The following is a 22,988-nucleotide window of genomic DNA, read 5'->3' on the forward strand; positions in this document are numbered from 1 at the left end:
ACGGGTGGCTGTCCCGAGGCAGGAGGCCACCTCGGCCTGCCCGCCCTGCCCAGGACAGGCGGCCCAGACACTCACTGTCAGTGATGTCCCCGAGACCCTGGGCGTACAGCAGGTCCCGCAGCCGCGTCACCTCGTCCTTCAGCTCACGGATCAGCTTGTTGTTCGGGTCCTCGTTGATGACGGCATTACAGCGGATCTGTTTGGCCCGGTCGGCATACCTGGACGGCCAAGGGAGCTGTGGGCTGTGCCCGCGGCCGGCAGGCCCAAGGGGGCCCAGAGCCCTGCCCAGGGCAGAGCCATGGTGGGGAGGACCTCAGCAGCTGGGGCCCAGGGGCTGGACACAGAGCAGGTCACCCCACCTGGAGCCAGTGGGGCCATTGGCCAGAGCCCTACGGGGGGGGGTCACCTAGCCCTGCCCCACATTTGGCGGGACTGAGTCATCAGGAAGAGCAGGGATGGAGGGTACCTCTCTGTGAGGCGGAGCCTTCGCACCTGGACCTGTTCTCCCCGGGGCAGAAGGGGCAAGTCTGACAGCTGGGGGAATGTGATGACGCCCACGTGTGTGCGTGTTTTGCCCGTGCACTCCTCTAAGTGTCACTGACGTGTGCAAGTACCTACATAGGGACCCACATCCCTTCATCCTTTTACAGTTGGTGGCATGTGACCCAGTCGGCTGAGCAGCCTCCTTCAGGGCCAGTGCCTAAGCTGCCCGCCCTGCTGCCAGAGGGACCCTTGGAACACACCCTTGCGCCTTTGCTCCTTAAAGACCTGGTTTGGTACATGGTCCTGGGCCCTCGGACCCACGGGTGGTGGGAAGGGAACAGGCCCATGAAGACCCAGGTGCCCCCAGTAGCCACTGGAGCCTCAAGGAGCCCCAGATGAGGTGACCCCCCCCCCAAAGTGGTGCCTCTGACTCAGGGAGAGAGGGATCCATGCCCTCCAGAGCCAGGCCGGTCCAGGGCCCACTCATTCCAGAACACACCTCAGTGTGCTCAGGGTCTCGTCGTAGTTGATGTCTGCGGGGCTCAGGGCCGCAACCATCGCCGTCCTCGAGTTCCCGCCTGTGGAAAGAAGGCCAGGTCATGGGGGGTCCTCTCTCCCCCGTCTACTCCTACCTTTACAGCTGGGGAAGCCAAGGCCCAGATGGGTAAACCAAGCTATGGTCCACTGTGTGAACAGGGGATCTGGCCTGCACAACGGCAGAGGGGAGCCCAGTCATTTTTCTCCTAGAGTGTGCTTTTCTCACATTTGTGGCTACTTCACAACAGCCAGGCCCCCTCCCCATAACAAGGGGGGACTGGGGCGACTTTACAGCATTTCCTGCAACATCGGGATAATTTCTTTAGAAAAAAATTTTTTTTAAAGATTTTATTTATTTACTTGACAGACAGAGATCACAAGTAGGCAGAGAGGTAGGCAGAGAGAGAGATTGAGGGAAGCAGGCTCCCTGCTGAGCAGAGAGCCCGATGCAGGACTCGATCCTAGGACCCTGAGATCATGACCTGAGCAGAAGGCAGCGGCTTAACCCACTGAGCCACCCAGCTGCCCCAATTTCTTTAGAAATTTAACATTCATTTCAATTCCAGATGCAATAATTTCTTTCATTTTTATCTTTCTCGTTCGGAATATTTTTTTTTAAATATTTCATGTCCGAGTCCTGGCCCAGGGTGGCACGGAGCCTGGTGTCCGGTAGTGCACTGCGTGAGGAATGGACGTTTCAGCTTCAGCTCTAAGGCTGATGGATCACTCGAAGGCTCAGAATGTGGGGAGCCCTGGGCAGGGGCTGTGGGCTGGTCAGCAGCCAGGGCTCCCCTCAGGGACGTGTGTCCTGGGAGCCATGTTCCCAGGGTGTGGCCCCCACACAAACTGCGAGGTGACAGTGTGAAGGGCTTGGGGTGCAATGCCACAAGGGGTGTCAGACTGGACTGCATGGGGGGGTTCCCCCTGCCCTACCCTGGAGCTGGGCCTGGTTGTGGCCCTTGGCAGAAGGGTCCATCCGGTCCACGTCCCCAGTGAAGAACCACATTCCTAAGACATTCCCATCCACCCTTAGGGGGTCCCCGGGAGCCTCCAGGAGGCCTGACATGGCATCCATCACTAGCCTGAGCAGAGATCAGTCAAGCTGGTTCTGGGGTGCTGGGTCAGCCAGCTAGGGCTCCTATACCGTGGCCACGAAGCTAAGGAAGGCTATAGGGCCCACCTGGTCTGCCTTACGCTCACCAGGTCAGTCCAAGACTCAGTTTACCTTCCTGGGCGTCAGCCTCCCAAACTGTGAACATAGCCAGGGAGGACCCCCAAGGTTATTTTTAGGAGGAAAGGGATCAGTATTGGGATCCTTCAGGCTCCATCTCCCTATCTGTGTCTTAAGGGCTCAGAACTCAGGGAGACAGGGTGACAGATGCCACCAACCAAAAACCCAGCAAGCAAGCAGGGCTCCCGGAATCACTGAGTCCCAGCAAGGAGTAGCACTTGGTCTGGATGTCACAGGCTTGAAACAGGAGCCCCAACATAGGTGTATGTGTTCTCTGGGCCATCCTGCTTCCCCACACTTGCTCTCGTTGGCCCTTTGCTGGCCACCAGCCCTGGCCCTCCAGAAGGATCCCCCAGGTTTGCCTCAGCCTAGGCCCAGAAAGAGGGAGAGGCCTCCTGCTGGTCAGCACCCCTTCTTGGGAGGGAAGGCAGGACAATGGCTCAGGGCAGAAGTTAGAACCCTAGGGAGAGGTGAACCCAAAGAGTCCTCACCCAGGTTTTCTCGGAGGAGCCAGGTCAGCACAGAATCTCTGTATGGAATAAAATCTGTCTTCTTCTTTTTCTTGTTCTGTGGGGAAAGAACATTCCAGGTCAACCCTGAGCCCACTGGAGGGGAACGGAGATGGAGGGGGCAAAGCCAAGGGTCTGTGGGGTGGGTCCCCAAAGCCAAAGGCTGCTGTGGAGGGCAGGGCTAGGCCAGTCCTCAAGGCCTCTCCCCACCTGCCCCATACGGTGCTACCCCCAGCCGCCCACACTCAGGGCCAGAACCAGACTTGCTGTCCCATCCCCTCAGGTTCTCCCTAGCCCATCCCATCACACATCTGGGCCACACAGCCAGACAGAGCCATTGCCTTCCCTCCACTCTGTCAGAAGAATAGACCTGAGCCCATCGCCCCTCCTCAAGCAGCACTGTTGGTTCTGCTGACTAAAAAGAAAAGGTCCCACCTCACCTCTCTCTATCCACATGGAACTCCCCTTCCCTCCTCTGCAGTCCAGGCACAGACTCCTTCATTAGAACCTGCTCCCCCACCTCTCCCCTCAGGATGAAGCAGCCTCTGCTGGCTGCTAGGAACCATTGCTCCTTACAGACACGACTAATGGACTGACCGAAGGGTCCACTGATCATGGATACTCAGCTTCCAGTGTTGCCTAGTTCTTGTGGAGTTGCTTAAAAGTATTTGTTGAGCACCCGCAGGGGCCAGCAGACATGGCGCCTGCCCCCCAGACTCCCCACCCAGGGCAACGCACATAGGGGCTTCCATGAGGGCTGAGTCACTTCTCTGGGCAGAAGCTCTTCCGTCATTGTTCCTCAGGATGATTTCCAATGGGCGCTCCCTTGGCTCTCAGAGAACATAACTTGTGAAAGCTCCTGAGACACGAGGTCAGGATGGCTTCCCGAAATCCTGCGCTGGCTTCGCTGTCGGTGAGGCCTGAGTGTCCCTCTCCTCACAGCTCCTCAGGACTGACGGACGGCCTTTTTCTCTCCATTGACACTTGGTGGGTGAAAACTGTACTTCTATGTGACCTTTGGGTTACTTCATTCCCGAGGCTCAATCCTCTGCCACATCTGTCATAGTCCTTGTTTCCACAGTAAATGCCCCACAATCACGCAGTCCCTTCCACGATGACCAGGAGTCACCTTCATTTCCACTGCTCTGTCCATCCACCATCAGCTTTGTTCAGTCATGCTCCTGCCCCTCCCAGAACTAGCCGCTGCTCTCCCTTCTCCTCTGCCTTCCCAGCCTCCGTCACCTCATACCCAGATTTTTGCGACACTGACTTCCATTCTCCTGACCACCACACCAGGCCACCTGGGTCCCCATTCTCCAGGCAACAGCCTGAGCAGCACATGCCAGATTAGATCAGACTGTGAGTGGTGCTGGAAACCCCTCCGCTGCTCCCCATCCAACCACAGTCAGCTAGTTCCTGACAATGGATCAGGCCCCTGTCCTTCTCTGGCCTCATCATCTACATGCCTCCATGCTCCCTGCTCTAGGCCCTGAGCCTCAAAACCTTTCACATTCAATCCTGAAGAAGTTTCTACTGCAACTCCTCCCACAGCACTTCACACAGTTCCCACAGTGCCTCACATGTTCTTTCACAGTCCCTTCCTCCCTCACGCAGTTCCCCACAGCACCCTGCACAGTTTCAGGTCCACCATACAATTCTGCACCATTTGTCACACAATGCCTCCCACAGTTCATGACACAGTTCCTCTCTCTTGGTTCCTTATATCGTTCTTTGCATAGTTCCACCTAGATCCTCACAAAGATCTCTGAGATCCTCGCATAGTTCCACTCTATTCCTTATAGTCCCTGACATAGTCTTTCACCAGTTCTTCACACATTTCCCCAAAGGGCTCCTCGCAGCTCCTAACATAGATCCCCCTCAAAGTCACTCACATAATTCTGTTTTTTAAAGTGTTCCCTACACAGTCCTGAGGCAGCTCCTGACACTTCCACCCATAATCCCACAATCCCTCATAATTCCTGAAAACGTCCTCAGCACTTTCACACTGTCCCCACACCATTTTGCATTCTTCCTCTCACAGTTCCACATAGTTTCTCACAATTCATACAGTTCCCAACAGTTCCTCAGTTCCTCATCTAGTTTCTCACACTTGCCCCACATTTCCTCACACAGACTTTACATAATTCCTCACACAGTCCCTCACAATTCTTCCAGTTCCACACACAGTACTGCACAACTCTATATACAGTTCCACATGGTTTCTCAAACAGCTCTTCTCATAGAGTTCCTCTCAGATCCTCACATAATTCCTCTTAGTTCCTGACATAATCCTTCACACCACCCCTAACACATTTCCACGCATACTTCCCACACAGTTCTTCAAACAGTTCTTCTCACAATTCTTCACAGTTCCTCAGTTTCCTCACATAGCTACTCACTTAGTTTCCCCATAACATTCCACATGTTTCCTTACGCAGTGCACACAGAGTTCCTCACAATTCTTCATACAGTCTACATCTATTTCCTTAGAGTTCCTCACAATTCCTCACAGTTCTCCACAGGAGTCACCTGGTGCTTTACATGGTTTTCATCTCAGATCCTCTCATAGTTCCTCACCCAGCTCCCCCACACAATTTTTTCCTCTCATAGTTCCACAAAGTCCACATAGAATTCCTCACTATTCTTCATAGTTTCTCACCCAGTTCCACACACTTTCTCATAGTTCATACCGTTCTTCACAATTACCAACAGTCCGCACAGTGCCACAAACAGTTCCACACACATATTTTCACACAAATCCTACACAATTTTCCACACACTTTCACACAGATTCCCTCAAAGTTTCTAATACTTTTCCACACAAATCCCTGACATAGTCAATTACACAGTTCTGCATGCATTTCCCCAGAAAGTTTCTCACAGTTCCTCACATTCCTTTTCCCACTGACTATGTGGGAAGTGTGTGTGTATAACTGTGCCAGGAACAGTGTGAAGAACTGCACTGAGACTGTGTGGGGAACTCTGTAAAACTGAGAAGAACTGTGTGAGGGACTGCGCACTGTCCCTCACATAGTTTTCCATATAGTTCCCTCACAACTCCCATACTTCCCCCACACCATTTCACATACTTCCTCTCACAGTTCCACAGTTTCTCACAGGGTTCACATATGTTTCCTCACAATTCTCCACATAGTTCCCCACACAGTTCTACCCAGTTCCTCATACTTCCCCACAAATTTCCCCCTATTGGTCCAGAGTTCGTCACAGTTCTCCAAAAATTTCCTCAAAAGTCAATCACACAATTCCACACAGTCCACCCACACAGTTTCACACACTTGTTACAGTTCTGCAAAGTGCCTCGATTCTTTACACAGAGTTCCTCTCACAATTCCTCACATAGTTTCTCCCACAGTTCCTTACAATTCTTCATGGAAATCCTCAAAATCATGCAGTTCCTCATGTATTTCCTCAAACTATTCCTCATAGTTCCTCAAACTGTTCCCCATACAGTTACCCCACATAGTTTCTTCATAGTTTCCCACTCAGTTCCTCACAGCTACATACAATTCACCACAGTTCCCTCATACAGTTTCACACACTTCGTCTCACAGTTCCACACAATCTTACACAGTTCCCTACACACTTCCTTACACACTTCCACAGAAAGTTGCCTCATACTGTTCTCACACAGTTTCTTTTTGGTCCTCAAAGAGTTCCTCTCATTTTCTCACAGTTCTTGACACATTTTGTCGCAGTTCCTCCTAGTACCTCAGTTTGCCACACAGTTTATCTCATAGTTCCTCACAGTTCCCACAGGTTCCTCACTGAGTTCCTCATAAAATTCCACACAGTTCTCTCTATACACTTCCTCACATAATCCTTTACAATTCCTTTCATAAGTCACCAGTATTTCATACAGTTCCACATAGAACTCCTCCAAATTCACAGACACAGTTCCCCACACCGTTTCACATACTTCCTTTCCCATTTCAGTTCCATTCAGTGGTTCCTCACACATTCCACACAGTTCCTCACAATACTTGATACAATGCCAGACCTCTTGCATGGTTCCCCCTACTAGCACCTCACACTTGCCCTAGACAGTTCCCCACACAGCTCCTCACATAGTCACTCTTTGTTGCTCACAGGTCCACACACAGTTCCTCAAGGTTCTCCCCACACACAATTACCACATATTTTCCCACACCATTCCAACTATTTCCTATACCTCCACAGGTGCTCACAATTCTTCACGTTTCCTGCCTAGTTCTCCACACAGTTCCACAGTTCCTCACAGTTCCCACACACAATTCCCACACCATCTCATACACTTCCTCTCACATTCCCTCAGAGTTCCTCACATAGTCTTCACAAGGTTCCTCACAGTTCCCACACAGTTCCTTGGTTTCCTCACACAGTTACCCATTTAGCTCCCCATACCATTCTCCATAGTTCCTCAAACAGTCCACACAATTACTCATAGTTCTTCATACACTTTCATATGCATTTTGTCACAGTTACAATTCTTCACAGAGTGCCATACACAATTCCAATTTTCTGTGGTCCCCGATACAGTCCTTTACAGTTCCATGTGCATTTTACCCATTTCTCACACTTCCTCACATCCCTTACACAGTCCTATGCACAGTATTTCACAGTTGCCCACGTAGTTCCTCACAATTCTTCATACAATTCCCACATTTGTCCCAACCCATTTCAGATACTTCCTCTCACAGTTCCTCAGTTTTCACAGTTTCTTACACAATACTTCATAATTCTTCACACTGTTCACAATTCCACACACATTTCCCATAGTTTCTCACAAAATCATTCACATAGTTCCTCACAAATACTCACACTGTTCCTACAGATAGTTCCTCTCAGATCCTTGCTTAGTTCCTCCCGTGTTTCCTCACAGTTCCTAACACCTTTCCTCATACAGTTCCCCACATAGTTGGTCACACTCTTCCTCTCATTTCCTTACGTAATTCCTCATGCTTCCCCACATGGTTCCTCACATTTCTTCCCACGCAATTCCTTACATAAATCAACATTTTTCCATTTCAGCACTCTCACACTGGGCTTTCCAACTACATGGCACAGCTGAGTACCCCTCTACCCGGGTGGCTCTTCCCCACTCCTCAGGTCTTAGCCCTAAAGCTACCTGTCCTATAAAGCTTATGTGGCCATACTGACTAAAGGCTACCTTGTGTATGGGTCATGCTCACAGTCCATTTTTTTTCTTTGTGAGATTTATACCAATTCATAATTCTGTTTCTATGTCTATCATCTATGTCGCCCATCGTGCTGTGGTCCCTGCAGGGCTGTGTTGTTCTAATACACAGCTTCGCTCAGAGTTGGGCTCACTGTATTTGTCTGCTAGGTGCACAAACAAAAGGTACTTTTACTGCCAAGACCTTCACAGAACTAGGACTAAAGGCACTCCTTGCTTCTAGACCCCAGTGCAATGGCTGAAGACTCCTCCCCCTAAAACTGAAGAAAGCAGCTTACCTTATTGGGCCCAGAGTCCTGGAAAAGAAAGATAGAATCTGAGGACCTGGAGTGAGGCTGGGGACCCAGGGTGTGTGGGGAGGGAAGGACGAGTGGGCTCCAGAGAGCAAAGGAACCCACTAGGTGAGCCAAGTCACCATGAGAGCCTGCGAAAGGCCCATCACTCACCACCTGGCCATCGCTGGCCACCCTGGTCCTGACAGGCCAAACAACAGAGCGATCTCTCAGTCTGCTGTTACCCAGCAGCTCTTCCCTCACCCCAACTATTTAAGAAAAAGGTTGGGGCCTTGTAAGAATTGTCCTTCTCTGGACAAAAACCTAGGTGTCTTGGTGAATGGCCAGTACTGGTGGGGAAATTTCGACACCATCTGTAGCCTAGGGACACACACCCTTCACATCTCCGAGATTTCCCTTGAACCCCAGGCACCCTGATAGAGATAGCACTTGGCACAGGTATGACAAGCTCCCAGCATCCTTCCAGAAGGAAGGACAGGGAGCCACAACCCATCCCATCTGTCCCGTTCTAGAAACCCAAAGGTAGCTCACCATTTCAGCCAGAGCAGAGATCACCTTCCCCAGCGTAGTCAAGGACTTATTGATGTTGGCTCCCTCCTGTGTGGGGAGAAGATAGTCAGGACATCAGGAAGCCTCAGGACCCTCTCGTTCCAGAGTGATCCCCTGGGGCCTCATGCCATGAGACAAGGGGCTAAGGCCGCCAAGCCCTGACTGTTCATCCAGGACTCCTTGGAGCACAGGGGGCTCTGGCAAGAAGCCAGGCAAAGGCCCACCCTGGCCAGGGGAGTACACTTGCCCTGCTTCTTCCAGGCTCCCTGGGGTTCCTCGTAACATCTCACACCAGCCCTGGGGCCCAGCTGGTACAATTTCCAGAGCCTCTTCCCACCCACAATTTGGGTATTGTGGCACCAAAGGGAGGCTGGAACATGAAGGCTCTCCTTCCCGACACTGAAGACTGCTTTGACAAGAGACTGTCTGCCTCACAGCCTGTGTTCTGGAACAAAAGCCACACACCGGTACCCAAGTCACTGTGAGGGCCCGCAAAAGGCCCAGCTTTCCTGCTGGGGTCTCTGTCCTTGTTGGCCCCTAGCCAGTGTGCCGGGTGCAGCCCTCTAACTCCTGGCCTCCTCTCACCTCCTCCTGTGCCCCCTGCTCTCCCTGCCTGGGCTTGCCCTATATGTGGCCCCAACTCCCTCCAGCCCAAAGAAGAGCCCTCCTGCCCAGCCCACCCCAGAGCAAGCCAGCCTCAAAGACACGGCCGCCAGGTGAGCGAGGTGCAGAGTCACAGACACGCCAGTCCAGCCCCTACCTTGAGACGCGTGCCCTTGGCTCCTGTGGAGTCGGCCCGCTCACTCCCGGCCAGGTCCACCAGGCTGATCTTGCTCACCTGAAACAGCAACTGTGTCAGATGCAGGAGAGGCCGCAAGGCCACTGTGGGGACATGGCCAAGCCCTTCCCTGGGCCTGATGATCTCTGACCCTGCACTTTCCCTCCCTTCACAGCTTGTCCGAGGCTCTGCCTGAGGTCAAAGCCCACATCCCTGAGAGGCTGTGCACCCCTGGCCCCTAAAATGTCTGCTGCTGCCACTGTGCTGCTCTCAGCACACAGGGTGCTCTTCATCTGTTGGCACGGAATTCCCCACAGAGCTCCCCAGGGTGTCCTGTCACCTGTTTCCACAGATGGGCTCATTGTCTATGGTGGGATCTGAATCCAATTCCAGAGCCCCAGCGGCTCAGCTGCCTCACAGGGGCATAGTTGGCTGGCCCAGTGACCGGGCGGTGGTGGGGAGGAGGCGACACTGCCACGGCCTGGGCTATACTGCCACATGGGTTCCAGAAAAACCCAGGCCCTCCCGATCTATGGTCACTGCAGATGCAGACAGGATTTGCCCAGACTTTAAAAGCCAGATACCCTCTTGGTGCCCAGAGCCCATGCTGGGTGGCAGGGGGTGGGAGGGTGTCACAGCAGGTGGCCCCCAGCCCAGTCCACCCTGTTCCAGTTCCACACTCTGGCCCCACTGGGCCATCGTGACTCTCTGCAAGGAGGGCACCAGGCTGAGGTGACCCTGGCATGACTGGGGCCTAAGTGGGGCTAACTTCTCCTAGACACCCTGTAGTCCCTGGGGTGCTGCCAGTCAGGAGGGGACTGGGACACCCCCAGGAGAAGGCCTGGACCATGGGTCAGGGGAGATTAACACGGAGGAAACCTGACACCCAGAAACAGAGCCACCAAGGGACAGGAAGAAGCTGTGAGCCAGCTAGGCTGCCCCTTGGGGAACACAGAGACCACATGTCTGGACAAGGTGTCTGTCCGGGGCCACCATGCAGGCCAAGATGTGTGGGAAAGGCATCTGGAGCCGCAAGCGGGGTGGCGCCGGCCAGCACAGCCTCAGCTTTGTGCCTATGGATGCCAGGGCCCCCGCTCCCGCCCGTTGGTCAGGCCCCACGGTCACCCCTGTGACAGGCGCTCATCCCACCCACGGCCCCTGGCCCTCAAGGGCCGCCAGCACCCACTGCGGTGCAGCTCTGGGGCCAGCCCTCCTGGGCCCCCGTCTCCACCACAACTACCAGGCAGGAGGCGGACTGGGGTAGATGCTAGGTGGGGCCAAACATCGAGATAAGGTGGCCTTGCAGGCCCAGCCACCAGGCTGGCAGTTGTGAGGGCCTGGCACCCAGCGGGGGGGACACGGCGCATGCCCTGTGGGTCGGCAGTTGCCCTGGCCTCCTCGTTCTGCCTGACGGGACTGACCCCCGCCCCCTGCCCAGACGGCTGCCGTCTGCCAAGGCCACACTCACTTTCTCCGTGGTGATGTCGGTCTCTGCGTCGTGGCGCTTCTGGGTGAAAATGATGTTGAAGACCGCGTGGGAGCGGCTGCTGGTTTCGTTCATGTTTGTGGCTGCCACGGTCCTGGGGGGAACAGAAGCCACACAGGGTTACCTGTCATCCCGTGGTAGGGAGTGAGAGTGGCTGATGACCCAGCTGGGCCTGCTCCCCTTGGCTCCCCGGGTTGCTCTGCCCAGCCACATGCTGGCGCTGCCTCCTATCACGGCACGAGCAGGGCCCCACACACCTGGCCACCAGTAGCAGCCAGATGCTGTTGACAGGGGCTCCACAGAGCCCAGACAACCCTCACACAACACAGAAAAGCCCCACCCAGGAGGGAAAGAGGGCGCCCATCTCTGTTGCAGTCTGGGGAGGGCCAGAAGCAGGCCCCGGGGTCAGAGCCCAAGGCAGCCTGTGGGGAGTCGAGGAGCTGCGCCCCATGCTGCTGAGGTGTAGAGACCATAGGGCGTCCACTGGACCAGGCTCACCATCTGAAAGCCCCCAGCAGGGAGAGGCCTCTTCAGAACAGCACACTCACAGGGCCGCGATGGCTAGAGGCCCCTCACCCTCCTGGAGGCCCCGGGCAGCAGAGAGGGGAACTGGGCCATGACTGCGGGGCAGACCCCCAGCACAGTGAAGCCAGGGAGACAGACGGCCTGTGCCCTGCGATGCCTTCCCTTCGGCCCTTCGCTGAGAGCCTCTACCCTGTGCCCTATCTGGAGAGCCATTCGCCCTCAGAGAAGGCAAGATTGGCCCTCCTGACCATGGAGCCTGACAGGGCAGCTGCCCACGGGGAGGGCCCCTGGGGAGCCACCACAGATGACACCAGTGCCCCCCAGGGAGCAAACCAACACCCCACCCCCAGAGGAACAGTCCTTGCATAGGGGACGGGTGGGGATCTGGAGACCCCTCCCAGGCTGGCATGTGCCCTCCGTGGCCTCAGGCCCCCGGGGCCCACCCCGCCATGGCAGAGAGTGGGGAGGTCTTGGACAGACTGAGAGGTGCCCCAGGGACCAGGCCTTCCACAGGGGCATGCAGCAGCAGGCACCGGGACGACAGACCAGCCACCCGGCACGCACCTGGCCTTGTTCCCTGAGTCCATGAGGTCCTGGATGTCATTGTAAGAGGTGACGGCCAGCTTGGAGAGGTCCTCCACATATGGCCCCAGCAGTGGGTGCTCCCTCACACGCAGGTTGCCCTTGTTCTTGGGATTCAGGAGGTCGCGGACGCGCTCACAGTAAATCTCCATGTAGCTGACCTGCAGGGCAGAGACATTCCCTCAGGGACCCCCAGACAGGGAGCTGGGGGCGTGGGGGCCACCAGCAGGGAACCACCCCCCAAGGTGGGGATACAGGGCTGTCATCAGGGACTCTTAAGATAGGGGTACGGGGCCACCTGCTGGGTAGGGGGAGGCATGCAAAGGACCCCCAGCCCATGTGAGTGCAGGAGCTGGGCTGTCAGCCCATCCACTCCAGCTGGCCTCCCCCTCCTGCCCACCCCCCATCCTGGGGGCCCGTCCAGTGGGAACACCCCAAGGGCACTGCAGCCACAGCAGAACCAGGCTGTGCAGCGCGGAGACACCTGTCCTCACACCTGGCACAGAGCGCTACTTAATCAACACTCACTGAGCAGGGGACCACCTGGACCACCTCCCCCTCCGTGCTGGAGTCACAGACACTCAGGGAGCCCTACCTCCACGGAGTAGGACATGTTGTCATTGGTCGTGTCGTTGATTCGGGAGAACAGGTCCTCACAGAGCTGCGGGGCGGAGGACACAGCGTCAGACGATGGGGACAATGGGGCTGTTCCTACAGGCCTGCCCCCAGGTGCTCTCCAGGCCTCTCCTGCTCCCCAGTAGTCCATCTCAAATGCACTGAGAAGGCCTGCACCCTAAGAGCAGCTGTCTTCTGCTTAAGTCCTGGAGTCCTTTTGGATGATATCCGATCCTTTCCCACTTTCTGCGTGCCGTCCTTGTCTACACTGGGTGGGCAAGGGTGTCTTATGCTATAGACTACCTGGCATTCTCCCCTGCCCAGGCCAGGTCAAGCGCTAACCAGCGCAGATCCAGAAGCCTGCCCAGGGGAGCTGGTGGGGTAGAGGCCAGGGTCCCAACAGTACTGAGGCATCTGTCTCAGCCTTAAGTTACCCAAAGGCCCCCCCTCATCCAAGCATCTCTCTCTGCCCAGACGACCAGGCCTCACAGAGCCCTGCGCTAGGGTCTAGGGCTCCAGCCTCTTCAGGGAAGCTCTGCCCCTTGCTGCTCCACCATGCCCTCTGCCCTCCCGGTTTACCTTCCCTCCTGGATCCTGTCCTCCTGTGGCTACTCTCCCAGGGCACCCTGTCGGGTCCTTCTGCCTCAGTGGGTGCAGGCCCATCTGGTTTGCCCTTATGAGGCCCTGTGCCACCTTCCCTGACCCCTGCGTGCCTGTGGGATGATGCCCTGCTGGTCCTTCTCCTGCTTGCCCATCATGGTGTAGGACTTGCCGGCCCCGGTCTGCCCGTAGGCGAATATGCACACATTGTAGCCCTCGAAGGCGTGCTGCAGCATCTCCTCTCCGATGTCCCGATATACCTGCTTCTGGGAGGCGTAGTTGATATCCTCGGGCTGGAAGACAGGAGGCCACACAGCTGTAGGAGGCCGGATGCACCCCTGTACCCCCACCCCTGCACACTCCCTGCACAGGGGTCCTAACCCTGACCAGCAGGGTGCACTCCCCGGGAGAGGGGCTGGAAGGCGCTGGCCAGAGGTCATTTCTGCAGAGTGAATGGGCTGTACCAGGGTCAGAGGCAGGAACAGGAGACAGAATGCTCAAAATGAAGGCATGGCCAGCAGCCTTGGGACTGGGAGGGCGGGATGGAAGGCCCAGGGAGCCCAGGGACTGGGCTACCATGTGGAATGCTCTCCTAACAGGACTGCTTTATGCAGGTCCCAGGGGGTTACCCTAACAACGCATGTCACCACTGAGGGTGACCTTCCACATACATCTTGGGAAAGTAGCCCCCTCCCCGCCCCGCCCTGGGTCTCAAACCTGTCCCTCCTTCCCCTGCCCCAGCGGCAGCCCTGTTTAGAGACACAGACATCTCAGAGAGGTCAGAGGACAGGTCAAACATCCACACAGCTGCAGCCCACCCCCCACGTCCCGCGAACCCCAGCCCTGGGCTTACCGAGGTGTGTGACCAGTAGGAGTAGTCGAAGCTGAAGCTTTTGGGGGTCTCCTTGGGCTGTTTGGGGTTAATGATGGCTGCAGAGGGGGACAGGCATGGCAGTTAACCCTCTGCTGGGGGGACAGGCCATCAGCATGTGGTATATACCCCCCAGACAGGTACCCCAAGAGAGGGAGGCCTCTGGCCAGACAAGCCAGTCCACCAGGGGGACAGGACCAGGGCTCCAATTCCAGTCAGACAGGCCATGTGTGCCCCTTCCCTCCGTCAGGTGGACCCTGCTGCCCATATATGCCTCCTCATGGCACCCAGATGGGTTCCTTCCTGCAGATGCTGGGTCAGCGGGAGACCCCACAGCCCACCTCCATGCCTCGGTCCAGCCCTTCTCCCCACCCCACCCCTCTGCTCTGCACACACGCGTCCGAGACACACACAGAGGCTGGAGACCATGGGCAGGGTCGAGCTCTTCTCCCTGTGTGGCTCATTACCACGTGGCTCATCCGTGTACCACAGGATTCCATTGCAGGTCACACAGCTGGGCCCTCCTGCCGCATGCCGCTGGTGCCTTGCGGGCCTGCTCTCACGGGCTTCCCTGGCACCATCTTCTGCAGGGTCCCCGCCCCCAGTGAGTGGCACATGATGCTGGCCAGAGGTACCACACCCAGAATGTCATTTCTTCAAGCCAGGAAAGAAGCCACAAAAGTATGGTGGTGCCATCAGCCACCAGCTGTGCCGACCACAGAAACTGGCAGGCCCCCACCCCAGGCTGCTTTGCCCCAGGCCGGCAAGGAACCCCACTCCAGTGTTTCCCATGTGCCAGAGCCACAGGCCACATGCATCTGGGGGTCAGGCAGGAGCCACCGAGGCCCCTAACCCCATCAGGCCACCCACCCACTGCCTGCTGGGCCACCATCCAAACCTGCAACTGCCCTATAGGCAGGCGTCGCAGCCATTTGCTCGGCCCGAGTGCCCCACTCCCGGCACGGGCTTTGCCTGTAACCTGTCCCCAGGGATGACTCAGTTTTGGGCCCCAGACCCCAGGTTGGAGGAGTTCTGGGAGATCACCCAGCACATTTGAGAAACAAGCAGATGGAGCAGGTGACTGACCGTCACAGTGCTGTCCTTGGAGCCAAGCGTAGCTCACATCCATGCTGCCTCCAGGAGCAAGGCCGAGGACAGAAAGCCGCCCTGCTTTCAATTCCTGAGGGGACCTGGGGACGCAGCCACTGGAACCCCAAGCACAGATAATGCCAGCGCCACGGAAACAACAATCACAGCACCTCCTAACCCAAGCCCGGGCCAGGCCCCCGATGGCCCTCCACCCTGTCCCGCCTGCTTCCCTTTGTCCCGTGTGACCCTTGCCCGGTTCTGGGGAATTTGCCATGTACCTCTCCTGGACTGCGGGCTCCCTGCGGCGGTGGTGGAGGGCTCCCAGGAACAGAGCACAGCTGTGCTCAATACCGAGTGACTGGAGACAGCCAACAGTGAGGGACAAAGGGCAGGAGCTGGCCACAGGAGAGTCGGCCACGAGGACCATCAGGCAGAGGTCTTCCAGCACTCAAGACTGCCTGTCACCTCTCCCCATTCCCTCCTGGGGGGGTCCCATGGGCTCTTGGGACCTTTACAGATGGGATGTGAGCTCCAGATGCAGTGAGACTGGAAGCCAGGATCCACCTGGGCCCGGCTCCTCACCTCCAAACCCTCGCCAGGCACGCTGAGACAGGGCTGCTCTGCTAGAGCAAGGCCCTCCCTTCAGGGGCTTGAGTTTCTCCTTGTGTGGCACTAAGGAGGAAGGAAGGGTCCTCCTGGGGCGTGCTCCTGCCAGGCCAGGGCGGTGGGCGGGTGGGGGGTGGGGTGGGCAGGGCCCCTCCAGAGAGTGCACAATAGAGGGCACCCAAGGGACAGGCACCTGCCAGGGATGGAGATGTGGCTGGTGGGGGCCCCAGCTTGGACAGGGAAGGGAGGCAGGGAGGGACTGATGGAAGCCAGTGTGTGCACGTGCAAGAATGTCAGTGTGTGCACGAAAGTGTGTGTGCATGTGAGTGTGTGAGAGAGCATGTGTGCATGTGTACACACATGCGTGTGTACATGTGAGTGGTGCACATGTGTACATGTGTGCACATGTGTGCATGTGAGAGCATGTTGCACATGTATGTGCACACACAAGAGTGTGTGTGTGCATGTGTGTTCATGTAAGCCCACACACGGGCGAGCTGGTTTACCAGATGCCCACCATGGCACACTCGCAGGACTGGGGAGACGGCTCACTGCAACAGACCAGACAGAACACTACTGGGCTCTCAGGGAACAGAGAGTCCAAACCCTGGGAGCCAGCATTCCTCGTGCACAGGAGCACTCACCTCCTCCCGTCTCCCGACCCACTGGGACAAGCTCCCTCCACCAGATGTGGCTCCCAGTGCCCCCTCCCCCCACCCCCGGCACTGCACCCCTTCTTAATGCTGCAAGACACTGCCTTTGTCCCTGCTGGTCTGGCTCCATTGGGAACTGATGTGTGCATTGTCTGCCTCCCCACTGGTGTGTCACCCAAGGGCACTAAGAGCCTCAGTCCTGCTGCCCTGGGGTTCCAGAGGGCAGCCTCCTAAGGTCCGTGCCCAGCAAATGTTTACTGATGACGTGAAGGGGCCTCATGTCCACCCTGCTCTTGCCATGCAGCCACACATGATGACACACATCACAGAGCCTTGGTCTCCCCATCCATGCCTCGGGAACTGTCCTCATCCATGCCGGACGACAGGGACAACACACACAGCCACCACTGCGACTCCGTGAGCAGGACACCCACTACAATTCTAAGGGAGAAGAATTCTAAGGGAGCAATTCCAGGGGAGAAGATGGCTCCGGGCTGTGTAGCCCTCCCTGGATGGGGCTGGCAGGAGAGACAGGCAACTGCCCCCTGAGCTGAGGCTGGTGCCCCAGCTCCCGGCCTCCAGGGCTCCTCTGTGAACACCGTGAATAGGCCTGCAGTGGTGCCACCACCGAGCTCCCTTCTGTGGCCTTCCATTCCCAGGCTCACTCTATCTGAAGCCTAGGACATTCTAGAACAGTGACAGCAAATAGAGGCTTAGATGAGTTAGGCGTTTGCAACACCTGGGTCTGTGCAGAGGGCTGCTGATTGACAAGGGCCTTTGGGAGAAAGACCCCTAGAGCAGAGGAGAAGGGTCTGGAATGCTCCAGAATGGTGGTCACTGCCTGAAATCACACTGGGACCAGCTTGCCAGGATCCAAGAGGAGGGCTGGAGGTAGGAAGGCCAGGCTGAGCATGGGCCTGTGGAGCCTGGTTGGGCTGGGGGCAGGCCCTGGATGTATTGGCCCTGTGGCCTTGGTCTGTCCCCTCTGCTCCAGAGGCACTGTCCTGGGTGAGGAGTGTCCTCCCCAAATTCACATCCACTGGGAACCTCAGCACGTGACCTTCTTTGGACATACAGTCCTGGCAGATGAGATTAGTAATGATGAGATCGTGCTGATTAGGGCGGTCTGTATATAAGAAGTAGGGTCCACCAGAGATAGACAGACAGACATACACAGGGAAAAGCCCACGTGAGGACGAGGCCAGCCCAGGCCTGTTGCAGCCGCCACAAGCAAAAGACAGGTCAGGAGCACATTCTCTCAGAGTCTCAGAGGTAACCAAACCTATGGACACCTTGGCAAAATCACTTCTGTCTCCGTTCATCTGTCCCCGGAAACGGACTTCCCCCCAGTGCAGAGGGCCTCGGGGTGCTGGCTGGCCCATGGGGGACACAGGAGGCAGGAAACGCAGGCCCAGCCTTGCCTACAGGGCCTCAGCGATGCAGGGGCGGAAAGACCCCCATCCAGAGCCTTCCTCTGTGGGACCAGAAGGACTCAGAAGACGGGAAACCCTGCCAGATGTCCCCACGTCTGCTGTCTTGCACAGTGGGAACGTGGGGAGACACACAGGATGTCTGCACCCCTCGGTAACCTCCACTGGCCTGCCAAGGGGCAGACAGAAGCGTTTGCCATGCAGTTTGCCTGGCTCACAAAACCAGCAGATCTGGCCCATTCAAGGGAAGGGCATTGTTCATTCAGGTGATAAACACAGGAGGACAAAGGATGTTTAGCAGTGAATGTTTCTAATGTGTATGTGTCAGCATGGCTTCGAGAGGCCCATTCAGGGACCCGGCATCTCCTGTGAGCACCTGGATCTGAGATCCAAGAACTGTGTCAACATCCCAGGGGGTGAATGGGGAAGGCAGGATGGCCTCCCACCCTGACACTCACGGCCTGGCACGGGGCCCTGATGAGCCAATGCGTGGCCAGAATGGCCACGCGTTCCGCTCCCCAGAGTCTCCATATTGCTGGGCAAGTGCTCCCTGCTGAAAACACGAGCTGGCCCTAAGGCCTTGCATAGCCTCCACACAGAGCAGCATCCCCGCCCCTTCTCACGGGCCCCACCTACACTGACAACGTGGCTGTGAGCTGCCGCCCAAACAGCTCCATGCAGGCCCACCTCAGCCTGGCTGGGGGACCCCCCACAACTCTGCCCCAGCGTCGCCAGGAAGAAAACCCATCCTGGCCGCTGACCTCATTCCACAGATAAGCTCTCCTGCACTGAGGGCTGGAGGGTGTCCCTCTCCTCTGGGCTCCCCTAGCCTTCACCCACACTTCTGACATGGCTTCTAGCACTTTCTACCAGTACCATCACTGCTCTGTTTTCTCCCAGATGAATACAGCTTCCCGAGTGACTGTCTCAATTATCCATTCTTCTGACACTTCTTTCATCTCTGTCTGTCTGTGTCTCTGCGTCTCTGTCTTTCAGGCCAGAGGCCAGTCAGAGCTTTCCACCCCACAGCTCATCATCTCCTCCAGCTGTCTGCTTCCCTGGCACCTGTCCCACCCTATCTGAGACCACTCCCAAGCTCCATGGGAGACGGGTCTGACTCTGATGTGTTGTTCTATATCCTGCCAGCTCCCAGAGGGTGTGGTCACCTGTGAGCCGCTCCTGCCCAGACTCCCAGCTACTGTCTGAGGTGAGGGTGGTGCTGCCAGGGCCTGGTCCAGGAGGGAACAGGGGTCCCCACCGTCATTCTTGATGTCTGGGATTATCTGACAGTGACATGGCAGACCCTGTCGGCTCCTTGGGCACATGTCCTCTGCCCACCCAGGGTCACAGCTCCCAGCAAAGGTCATGGTTCCCAGCCTGCGGTTACTTCGCATCAGAAGTCACAGTTTCCACCAGGGGTCACAGTTCCCACCAGAGGTCATGGTTCTCAACAGGGGTCACAGTTCCCATCAGAGGTCATGATTCCCACCAGGGGTCACAGTTCCCACCAGAGGTCACAGCTCCAACCAGGGGTCACAGTTCCCACCAGAGGTCGCAGTTCCCATAAGGAGTCGCAGTTCCCACCAGTAGTCATATTTCTCATCAGAGGTCATGGTTCTCACTAGGGGTCACAGTTCCAACCTGGGGTAACTGTTCTCACCCAGGGTCATGGTTTGTATCCAGGGGTCACTGTTCTCACCCAGGATGTCATGGATCCTACCCAGAGTTCACAGTTCCTGTGCAGGCCTTGGCTTCCAACCTTTAGGCATGAGTCATACCCCCTGAGCACCTGCTTAGCTCATAAGGAAACCAAGCCCCTAGACCAACCCTTGGCTCATGCTGGGGAAGATGCTGGACAAGCAGCCAGCCTCAGGGGAGGACAACGTGGAGATACATTCTCTATGCCAGAGGGTCCCAGTGACCCAACCCCTGCTGTCTGGGGCAGCCACCCATGTATCAGCATCCTCCACAGCTTCTCCCCAGGTCCACGTTCTCTCCCACATAGCCTGGGACCCCCTCTTTAATAAACCTTTGGCACCCAAATCCTCACATCAGGGTCTGCTTCCAAGGACCCAGTGGAGGCAACACCATTCCTAAGCACTGTGACAAAACCTCAGATGCACATGGCCACACTGTGCCCAGTGGCCCCTGAGCGAGTTCTGAGCAGGACCTCCACAACCTGCCCACCCGGGATGAAGGAGTCTGAAAAGACCACCTCCCCACCCCCACACCCTCCCACAGAGCCTAAGGTACCCAGAACATTCTAGAGACCCCTGAATCCTCACCCCCTCAATAGGCCTAGGGAGGCAGCTGCCTTCTACTCTGAGTGCCTCTCCCCTTGGCCAGCCCCTTCCTAAACACCTGGAGAGCTGGTGTGGGGGGTGAGGCCGGCCATCCATCCCACAGCTTCTGGGGGAAATGAGAGCCAGCACATGGTATGGCTTGTGGCCCCTGAGCCTATGGTGGTGATAGTCGCGGTCACTGCTTGAGGGACCCCAGGGGCAAACCACTTGGCTGAGCCCGGAATTTTTAAGTCACAGGCCTGGGGACAGACTGTTAGTCAGCTGGAGACATAACCCAGACACTGCCTCAGTTTTCATGGGACCAAAACAAGTCCCCCCAACTTCTGTGTTAGAAGCAAAGGTGCACGGGGGGCAGGAGGGTCTCCCGGGGTCTGGCCATGCTCCACTTCTTGGCCTGGGTGCTGCTTGGGTTGAAAGAATCTGTCCACTCGTCTGCATGAGGGGACAACATGATCCACAAGTTCAAGGCCAGGGAGCAAAGACCAGGCAGGGAGTGGGTGCTGTTTCCCTCCAGCAGCCTGTGTGTTAACGAAGCTCTCAGGGCCCACCTGCCTTCCTGAGCACCACACTGTCATTCCCTCCCTAACTCCCGCCTGTTAGCATGGGGACTGCAGGCCTCCTCTCCTCAGGAATGTTCGAGACGACTTACAGTCATAAACAAGGGAAAAGAACAGGCTGGAATGAACTGACATGTATAAGTAGGGGGCAGCTGAAGCGAGATGAGATCCAGAACCTCACGTGCTGGTGGGAAGTGGGCCCCCAATTCACGTTATCCTGAGCCTCAGAAGGTGACCTTCTTTGGAAACGGGGTCTTTGGAGATGGAATTAGCTGTCACAGTGAGATCACACCAGATCAGGGTGGGTCCTACATCCGGGGATCAGCATTCTGTTCTCTTTTTGTGTTTCAAGTCGTTATTTAAATGCTAGTTCGGTCACATACCGTGGAGGACTGGTTTCAGTGACCGTCCACTCTATCCACAAGGCCCAGTGCTGACAGCAAGTGTCCTCCTGAGGGCCCAGCCCCGACCTAGCCCACCCGCCCTCCACCTGTGAAGACCACTGGCCACTGAAGGCCACAGGTCCAGACAGTCAAACCAGCTGGAGCCGCAGGAGGCAGGAAGGAGTCTGGTCTAAAAGGTCAGAGGCAGCAAGACCCTGTCAACACCTTGACTTTAGACACTGGCCTTCAGAACTGTTGTAGGAGCCACCCCCACCCCCACTGGTGGTCATCTGTTGCCACTAGCTCAGGGAATCGGTACCCCATGTGTCGATGAGGGAGCCGGGGTGGGGGGCTGCCCAGGCCCCAGCGACGAGCCGCCCGTGGCCACCCATAACCAGTACTCACTGGTGGTACTTCCGGACATCTGGATGATGCACTTGGAGTCTCGGCTCATCTCCCGAGAATTGAAGGGGCGGACGCGTACCGCCACCTTCACCGAGGCCCCGGCCATCGTGCCGGCCTTTGTGGGTCACCCTTAGCAGTGCTGGGAGCCCGAGTGAGCGTGGAGACCTTGAGAAAAAGGGAGACATGAATTAGAAACAATACAGAAAGGCAGAACAGCTACTTCTGGGGGCCAGCAAACTTCTCCCTTCCAAAATCCCACTAAAGGAGTCCTGCGTGTGGTGCCAATCCAGAGGGACAGGGGGCTGCAGCGGGGGTGGCTATGGATAAGAAACACCACAAGTACAGCCTGGCTTAGGAAGCCTGGAAATCCGGAGCCTAACAAGAAACAAGCCAATGCACTCAGTGGGACCCAGAAAGGCTCCTGGCGCCTCTGAAAGTGGCATCCGGGTGGGACCAAAAATGGGTGTTGATGGAAAGCCAGCATTAAACCTGCCATGGGTTGAATTTTGTCCCCTCAAAATCCCTATGTTGAAGTCCTAAACCCCAGGACCTCAGAATGTGACCTTATTTGGAGACGGGGTCCTTGCAGATGTGACTGGTAAAGATGAGGTCATGCAGGAATCTGGTAAGCCCCGGACTCAACATGGAGTCCTTACGAAAGAGAACAACTGGACAGACACATACCAGGAGAATGTCAGGTGAAAACAGAGGCAAAGATCCAGGCGATGCTTCTACAAGACAAGGAATGGCTAAGGTGACAGCAGACAAAGCCCAGAAGGAAGACCCCTGTCCACACCTGACCTCTGACTTTCGGCCTCCAGACTGGGAGACTGTGGAATCATGTTTCAGAGCTCCTGGCAGTCTAGGGAAGACCCCCAGGGCCCCACCCTCCCCTGTGGCCATCCAGGGCCTGGACCTCCCCCACCACCTGGCAGGAGAGAGCCCTGCCCAGCCTGGGGACCCGCGGCCCAGATGAGGGCAGGCATGGAGCACCAGCTGAAAGGACAGGGTTGAGGCACCCCCAAGATGCCTAGTCCTGAAATCCCCATGCGGAGTTCATGGCTGGGGAGACCTGTCAGGACCTCACCCTCCAGCAAGAAATACAGACGCTGAAACCACCAGGAAAGGAGCAAGCAGCAAGGAACAGTGCAGGAAAGAGAAGAAAAGTATTTTTTAAATTCCTTGTAATTAATATTCTCAGAGAGAAAAATTGCTATGCCCAAGAATGGGTGGAGAATGCTATTTTCAAAAGGGCTCTCTAATGAATATGAGAGGTTTTGGAAATTAAAAATATGAAAACATAAACTTT

The 22,988-nt window shown here is 56.4% G+C and overlaps 1 protein-coding gene across 17 annotated transcripts in view; it reads right to left on the minus strand.

The window, feature by feature from the left end:
- KIF1A (kinesin family member 1A) overlaps window positions 1-22,988 on the minus strand; it is a 90,616-nt gene that overhangs the window by 47,273 nt on the left and 20,355 nt on the right. For 16 of the 17 annotated variants that reach the window (XM_032355410.1, XM_032355408.1, XM_032355411.1 and 13 more), the window contains exons 2-13: window positions 21,680-21,844; window positions 14,236-14,312; window positions 13,496-13,675; window positions 12,763-12,828; window positions 12,150-12,328; window positions 11,043-11,154; window positions 9,557-9,634; window positions 8,779-8,844; window positions 8,233-8,250; window positions 2,743-2,818; window positions 983-1,061; window positions 76-218 (exon numbers count right to left, since the gene is read on the minus strand). In XM_032355410.1, coding sequence (XP_032211301.1) covers window positions 76-218; window positions 983-1,061; window positions 2,743-2,818; window positions 8,233-8,250; window positions 8,779-8,844; window positions 9,557-9,634; window positions 11,043-11,154; window positions 12,150-12,328; window positions 12,763-12,828; window positions 13,496-13,675; window positions 14,236-14,312; window positions 21,680-21,785 — 1,180 coding nt within the window. In that variant the 5' untranslated portion in view covers window positions 21,786-21,844. Of the gene's footprint in view, window positions 1-75; window positions 219-982; window positions 1,062-2,742; window positions 2,819-8,232; window positions 8,251-8,778; window positions 8,845-9,556; window positions 9,635-11,042; window positions 11,155-12,149; window positions 12,329-12,762; window positions 12,829-13,495; window positions 13,676-14,235; window positions 14,313-21,679; window positions 21,845-22,988 lie in introns of those variants that run through there. The other variant, XM_032355423.1, reaches the window with a different exon arrangement.

Source organism: Mustela erminea, chromosome 8, assembly GCF_009829155.1.
Source record: "Mustela erminea isolate mMusErm1 chromosome 8, mMusErm1.Pri, whole genome shotgun sequence".
Taxonomy (NCBI): Eukaryota; Metazoa; Chordata; class Mammalia; order Carnivora; family Mustelidae; genus Mustela; species Mustela erminea.